The 8,083-nt window shown below is 32.7% G+C and overlaps 1 protein-coding gene and 1 pseudogene across 1 annotated transcript; both read right to left on the bottom strand.

Moving 5' to 3' along the window:
- LOC119575623 overlaps window positions 1-722 on the bottom strand; it is a 4,487-nt pseudogene extending 3,765 nt beyond the window's left edge.
- A 55-nt stretch (window positions 723-777) lies between these two features.
- LOC119574881 (translation initiation factor IF-2, mitochondrial-like) lies at window positions 778-2,837 on the bottom strand. The gene is made up of 4 exons (XM_037922157.1): window positions 2,505-2,837; window positions 1,698-1,747; window positions 992-1,210; window positions 778-806 (listed from the first exon to the last, which is right to left on the bottom strand). Exons 1-3 carry the CDS (start codon window positions 2,740-2,742, stop codon window positions 1,184-1,186), a joined length of 315 nt encoding a protein of 104 aa, XP_037778085.1. The 5' UTR covers window positions 2,743-2,837; the 3' UTR covers window positions 778-806; window positions 992-1,183.
- Between the last annotated feature and the right edge of the window lie 5,246 nt (window positions 2,838-8,083).

Here is an 8,083-nt window from a genome sequence, read left to right as displayed (position 1 = left end):
ACCAACAAAATACAAAAAATTAAAAAGACAAAATGAGAGCGTATAGAAATAATGTATTGTACCTGTAAGCTAGACTACCAAACTGCTACCCTATATCAATATCCTGTCAGCTGAAATATTTTAATTGCCTTCATACAACTGTGTGACTTTATAGTTTTAGGACTTCTGAAGATAATTAAGATAAAGGCTGTTATCAAAACATGGAGCTACCTATTTTATTTATCATTTATTTACATATTTATCTATTTTATTAAAAATTATCTGCAACAAATAATTAAACCACTATGCCGAGGATGGTATGAAAACACCCTTTGTCTACTGTGTCTTTTGTTTATTGATTGTCTTTACACATGATTAAGTGCTTAACCACCAAGGAGTCTGTTACTAATCCTACCTAACTCACCTGTTTACCTTCTCCTTTGAATTTTGGAAAGATAATTTATTTTTTATGGTCACTGATATTGTTAATAACGTTATAATAACCATTATAAAAACAATAATATAAATATATTTTGCATTAGAAAACACTATTTTCCCCTGAAAACTCAGGAAAAGGAAAATCAGGACATAAAAACTTATGAATTAGCTCCTGGTGGCTGAGCACTTGTGAAGCCATCTATGCACAAGAAAAAATTCCCAAAGAACTTATAAAAAATTACTCATACCTGTACAGGTGTTCCAGGTGGGGCTGCCTTAATGGGCTTTCCTCCATCACTGAACATTTTTGCCCCACTTTTGCCCAAGCTCTTCCAGCTACCAACCAGCCCCCTTCCTTAGGGTACCTCGTTGGATGATACAGTAGCAACCTGAAATCAAGCATGTGCAATAAACAAATAGGTGACTTGTTTATATTGGTATTTCAGATGGAGGCCCTTCTATAATCAACTTGATCTCATATGAGTTTTGACAGAGATAGAATCAAAAGAAAGAAAAAAAAAAATAAATAAATAAAAAATAAATAAATAAATACAAATAAGTAATCAGCCCCTACCTTCCCTCTCCCTGGATCTGTCCTGGACTCCACCACAACTGCCTCAACAAAGCCTAAAGGATCAGCTCGTAGATTGAGTAATTCAGCCTGTGTTGCCAGAGCTTCCACTAACAGGTCAAGGTTCTGGCCCTTTAGAGCAGATATCGGGACAGCTTGCACATCTCCTCCGTCCTCCTCTAGCTGCAGCCCCATTCAAGTAGATCGCGTTTTTGCCTGCGACTGGAACATATTCATAAATTATTCAGCATGTTTCCTGACTGCTGAAGAAGTACATTGTAACTTATCAAAAGTTCACATATTATCTGTGTATAGTGTTATCATCTTTACTCTTATGATGGGGAATTACCTCAACTTCAGAGAGGTCTTATGAACTGCCTCTCACTCAAACTTCTGAACTGACAAGGTTTAATAATAATAAATAATAATGACAATAATAAAAATCCTTGTCATACAATCTTCATTTTGCAATTTAATCTGAAACAATATGCAAGACAAGTTGCAAAGCTGTCTTGTTTTTTCTATGAATCTTGAAATTATGAACATGTTTAGGAAAAATCAAATAGAAGTTAAATTTAGTCTTATTTCAGTCTTGCTATTGTGATATATTTGTTTGTTTTCTATGGCATGCTGAGGAGTGCCTTTTGCACAACAAAACCAAACTGTTCTCTATTCTGTAATTAATTTTACAAATAAGTCAACTACTTACAAGGTCAGCACCTGCTTTGTCCATTTTGTTGATGGCCACTATAATTGGAACTGCAATTATGAGAAGAAAAAAATTATGAAAATGCTCTCACATCTGATGCCTAGAAAGTAAAGAAAAGAAAAGGAAGAGGAGGAGGAAATACAAAGGAAGAGGAAAGAGAGATTAAAAGAGTAAATAGAGGAAGAGAAAGAAGAGGATGAGGGTAACAGTAAATATCAGATTTATACCCATTATAATTAGTACTAGTATTATTTGTATTAGTAGGAACAACAATACCAATTGTGTATTTAATGGTAATATTTGCTGGTATGAATTTTTGCTTTCTTAATTATCTTACACTGTGATTCAAATCTTACGATTATTTTCCTTTCATCATATCATTTTGCATCAAAATATGTCTCTATGTAAGGAATCATTTCGTAGACAAAGCTATACATGATATATTAGCTATATCATTACCTATTAAATATACTCAGCTGTTTTCCTATATTATCTTTCTCTTTGTGAATGAGACATATGCAGTGTTTGGTTACTAATCTAGTACTGCAAACCTCCAAGACAGACCCACCAAACCATCCCTATTCCCCTATAAAGGCCCTACTCTTCCTGAGCCAATAATATTATTGAGCTTCCTGCCTGTTAAATAGTACCTATAATACTGTCTTTTAATCATGTATACATATAAATGCAAATATCATCGCTTTCATATATTTCTGGTACCTTTTTCTCTTATGTTTACTCAATTCTTATGTGACCATGAAAATCTTTGGTAATGTGTATGATGTTATCCAACGGTAAAACAAATACCTTTTGCATTATGAGCAAACTGTATGCTCTCCTTAGTTTGCTCCATCACCCCATCATCAGCTGCAACAACCAGGACTACCATGTCTGTGACGTTGGCTCCTCGAGCCCTCATTGCCCTGAAAGCTGCATGACCTGGGGTGTCCAGGAAAGTCACCTCATCCCCTGAGTCAAGCTTCACTGTAAGGTGATATTGTAAGATGACTTGTAAACACATATAAACAGAGGCACACAAAACCATGCATATACTCACATATAAATACTAATTTTTTTTTGTAATCACTCTGGAAGCCAGTCTGCTTATATCATATCTACAATAATTTACTCTCCTTTTAAATAAAAAAGTCAGTTTGACTCATGCTTTGTACATCTATTTATCTTCAAACAAAACAGAAAAGAGCATGAATTACTGAAAGGAAACTAATAAAAGTAAACGAATATTTTTATGACACTCATTAATGAAAAAACCTAAAAGCTCCAAAGTGTGTGATGCCACCAAAACCAGTGTAACAAGGGAAAGGGTGTTTTAATTTCACCCAAACAATGTTTTCTTGCCCTGTCAAAGGGGCCCCGATGTGACCACAGAGGACGCCGCACTAGTTCGCTCTCTTTAGCTGGGGGTCTTATTATCATTTGCAAGGGGTTCTTAGGTTAGCTTATCTTTCAAATCAAGACAAGATTCAAAAGTTGTTTATAAAAAATATATATTGTAAAAAGAAGTAAAACAAAATTTTTTGGCAACTTCCATATCAGCAGTTAAAAAAAAACCCAAAAGGGTTTTAATAGCAAACAATAAATAAACCACAATAAATTTGAAGAAATTTTTTTAAAAAAAATATTCACCTTCTTACAGCATCCTTACATTCCTTCAGTTTCTCTTTCTTATTTGGGGGACCTTCTATCTTTAAACGAAAGCCAGCCTTTTTTAAGCTTGATAAACCTTTAAAATTATCAATGACAGCCTGTGGCCTGTCATATGGATCACTGTTGTCAACAAACAAGAATATTTCATACAAATCATCTGAAAAGTAAGTTTACTCTATAAAAAGGAAAAATTTAATATATACAAGTTTTTGTTCTTCTATACAAAAATTTAAAATTTCAAAAGACAAAAAAGGTTTGGCTGCCCTTAACAATATAGTACTAACTTTACTTTTACTCCCTCTTTCATGAAGGAAAGTAAAATTGATATTAACAAAACAAATAGAGGTATAAGAGGAGGAAGATGAGGTGGAGAACAAGGTGGAGGAGGAAGAGGGAAGAACAGGAAAGAAGGGAGGGAGCAGAAGGAGAGGGGAGGAAGAGGGGAAGGGGAAAGGAGAAAAAAGGGAAGAGGAAAAAAACAGGAAAAGAGGAGGGCAGAAGGAAAGGGAAGGGAGGAATGGGGAAAAGAGAACAAAAGGGGAAGGGGAAAAGGGAAAAAAAGAAGAGGAGGGAAGAAAAGGAGGGGGAAATGGAGGGGAAAAAGGGAAGGGAAGGAGGGGAGGAAAAGAGGAAGGGGGGGAGAGGGAGGGAAGGGAAAGGGGGAAAGGTGGGGGGGGGAGGGGGGGGAAGGGGAGGAGGAGCAGGAAAAAGGGAAAGGAAGGAAGAAAAGGGAAAGGTGGGGGAGGAAGAGGAAAAAGGGGAAGGGAAAAGGAAGGGGAAAATAAGGGAAAAAAAGAAAATTTAAAACAAAGGAAAGAAAGAAAAACAAAATGAGCAGTTTGGGAAAAAACCAGTCTTTTTTAAGCAATCGGGAATTCCTGTACATCATATCTTCCCAAATCCCCACCACAGGATTTTTTTCTTTCTTCAGACCTTTGGGGGTTTAGGGGGTACTGAACTCTGAAATAAATTTTGGAATTTGCAGAAACCAGCCCAAAGAAGATATGGAAAAATACAAAGAAGAGAATAGTGTGTGTTTTATGCAACAGTCCATATCTAAAGTAAAATAATATGTACAGATTTCCTTTTTAAAACAAAAATCCCCCTGTGCCTTAGCACCCTCACTCTATGTTTAAATTTATCCTTTTAAAAAAATTTGGAAATGTGAATTAGTTCAGTGTCATATTATCATGACTATCATATGTCTTATTATAAAAACACACACACACACACACAAAAAAAAAAAAAAAAAAAAAAAAAAAAAAAAAAAAAAAAAAAAAAAATAAAATAAAATAAATAATAATAATCTGATTATGAATTGTGTGCAGAAATATATTGTCCTTTTCATAATGCCTACTCAAATTTCTCCCAAGGTCACTTACAGCTCTTGTTTGGCATGCAGAAGAATTTGTTATTGACTTAGACAACTTCATTTTACCATGATTTTTATTTTTTTTTTTTATAAAATTTTTTTTTTTTTTTTTTTTTTTTTTTTTTTTTTTTTTTTTTTTTTTTTTTTTTTTTATCCTCTAATCTATATCACTATCTAATTTTATTATTATTATTATTATTATTATTATTATTATTATATTTTTCTATTATCTTTTCTATATTATCTATCATTATCTATATCTATAAACATTAAAAAACACACACATACATAATACAACACAAAACAACAACAACAACATACATAAAAACAACACACACCAAAAAAAAAAAAAAAAAAAAATTTAAAAAAATAAAAATAAATATATAATTAATTTAATAAAAAAATAAAATTTTTTATAAAAAAAAAAAAAAATTTTAAATATATTTTTTTAAAAAATTTTTTTTTTTGTGTTTTTGGTTTTGTTTTTTTTTTGGGGGATAGTTTGGGAGTTTTTTAAATTATTTTTTGGGGGGAAATTTTTTTATTTTAAAAAAAAAATTAGGGTTAAAAGGGGGTGGGGTGGGTGGGGGTGGGGGGGGGTGTGGGGTGGTTTGTGGGGGGGTTTTGGGGGGAATGATTTTTTGGGGGGTTTTTTTAAGGGTTTTTGGGTAATGTTTGGGAGGTTTTTTTTTTTTTTTTTTTTTTTTTTTTTTTTTTTTTTAAATATATTTTTTTTTAAAAAATAATTTTTAAAAATTTTTTTTTTAAAAAAAAAAACTAAATAATTTAATTTTATATATATATATAAAAATATATTTTTTTTAAAATTTTTTATATAAAATATAAAAAATATATATTTTTTAAAAACTTAATAAAAATTTTATTTTAATTATATAATATATTATATATTTTAATATTTTTTTATATATATATATTTATATTTTTTGTTGTTTGTGGGTTTGTTTGTGTATATAATTTTATTTTAAAATTATTTTTAAAAAATTTTATAATATATATTAATTATTATTTTTAATTTTATATATTTATTATGTATTATTATGAATTTTTGTTTAGGATGTAGTATTTTATGTTTATATATATTAAAATTTTTATTTTAATATATTATATATTTATAATATTATATATTATTTTTATTATATATAATAATATATATAATAAATATATATTTTTATTTATTATAATATAAATTTTTTAATATATATTAAATAATATATAAAATTTTTTATATATATATTTAAAATATAATATATGATTATTTTTATATATATATATATAAAAATTGTTTTTTTGTTTTAATGTTTTTTATTATTCTTTTGAACCCAAATAGATTTTTTAAATTATGTGTGGGGAAAAAAATTTAAATTTAAATAAATAAAAAAATTTTGGAAACTATGTAAAATTTTAATTGTATAAAAAAAAAAATTTTAAATTTTTAATTAATTTTAAAATTTAAATATATAATATATATAAAATATATATTTATATATATATATATATATTATAAAATAATTTTTTAAAATTTTATATAATATTATTATATAATTTTAAAACAAGAACAAGTGCAAAAATAGAGAAAAAAAAAAAAAAATAAATAAATAATGAAGACTACCAACAGTATTTTGGCATTAATTCCCATGAAACAAAGTTTAAAAAAATACAAAAATTAACCCATAATACATTATTTCTTGGCAGATAAAATCTTACCTTCTGCCCTTGGATTCCTCTTTTTAAAAGGGCAATAACAGAGGGGAAGAGAGGCTCTCCCGTGGCCACAGGTGAGGCACGTGAGGCCCCGGAGCATAACAAAGACCCAACACCGGGCGAGCATTTGTAGGGGGGGAAATTTAAAGGGGAACCCGCAGCAAAAGTGCACCCATTTTCTCAGCAAGGAAGTTCTCCTAAGTTATAACAGAATATTTTGGGACACAATGATATTATATATGAAGGGTTTTAAAAAGAAAGAAAAAGGTAGACATCAAAGGTCATGTAGCCACTATAGTTATTTTTTAGGGAAAGGGTGGTTGAGTAGTGTTTTTTTCTAAGCGGGGCAAAGGAATTGGTGAGTAAAAGGGGTTAGGTTGGGGGGTAAGGATTTTAGTTTAGAGGAGGGTATTTATGGGGAAAAAGAGAATGGGTTTGTTGAAACAGAAGTGTGGGTTTCGTAAGGTTGTCTATGGTTTGGGGGAGGTCGGGAAGGGGGGATGGTGGGGGAAAGCAGAGGTAATTATGGCGAGACAAAAAGGGAAATGTGGGGAAGGACAAAAGAAAATGGGGATTGGTATTGGAGGATGTGTAAAAAAGGTCTCTTAAAAGGCATAAAAATAGAGGGTTATAAAGGGGAAAGGATATGAAAAAAGGTCAGGTCTGTGGGAGCGGAAACCGCAAATTTTCCCAATAAAGGGATATTTATATAGTTGTAGATTTTTGGAGATTTTGGGGGGGAAGCAGCAGAGGGTGGGGAAAGGCCCAAAAGGGGTCTGAGTGGGAGAGGTGGGGAGTTGGGTTCACTAGGGGGGGGATTAGGAGACAAAGGGTCTGTGGAAAGGGATATTTGGACATAAGGGGTTCACGTGTGTATCAATGAGGGAGGGAAGGGATAGAGGGGATGGGGGGGGGGGGTTACATAAGGGATTTACTGTGTATCCCGGAGGGAATGGAAGGGATGAGGGAGGGGGAGGGTTAAGTGGGGGGGGTTGGGGTCGGGGGGATGGGCTTGTTGGGGGGGTTAGGGGGATAGGGGTTTTGGGGGGGTATCGTTAGGAGGAGGGTGGATATACAGTTTCTTTTCAGGTGGGAAAGGAGCAGGAGTTGTAAAAATTTTTGGGGTTGAGGCATTTCCCTTATGAAACTTTAATATTTTTTAATAGTTTCTTCTGAGAGTTGGTTGGGGAGTTTGGGGGGTAAAGGATTTCTTTTTGAGGGGGGGAAGAGAGGATTGGTGTCCAAGGGAGGGGCAAAGGAAGGTGGTGTTTGTGTGGTAGGGGAAAGGGGGTGGAAAGTTTTTTTTTTTTTAATGGTAGTGCGAGGAGGGGAGGGGAAGGTGTTGGGGTTTGGGGAGTGGTGATTTTTAGTTCTGTAGTGAGATTGGAGTGTCGGGGTTTTGGATGGCAAAATTTGACTGGGGGAAGGGGGAGGTGAAGGGGGGAGAGTGTAGGGGGGGGGGGTTTTTGGGAATTTTTAGAATGAGCAGTATTAGGGGGTAAGGAGTAAAAAGGGGAAACCAGGGTTTACGTGCTTCCCGTCTGGCTTTAAGTTGTGAGTCCAAGTTTGAATCTGAGAGTTTTACCTCAGAATCAAACTTGTAGGGGGGACAGCCCCTAAAAAT

This window comes from Penaeus monodon, chromosome 7, assembly GCF_015228065.2.
Source record: "Penaeus monodon isolate SGIC_2016 chromosome 7, NSTDA_Pmon_1, whole genome shotgun sequence".
Classification (NCBI taxonomy): Eukaryota; Metazoa; Arthropoda; class Malacostraca; order Decapoda; family Penaeidae; genus Penaeus; species Penaeus monodon.
This window is presented reverse-complemented; position numbering and strand designations above follow the sequence as displayed.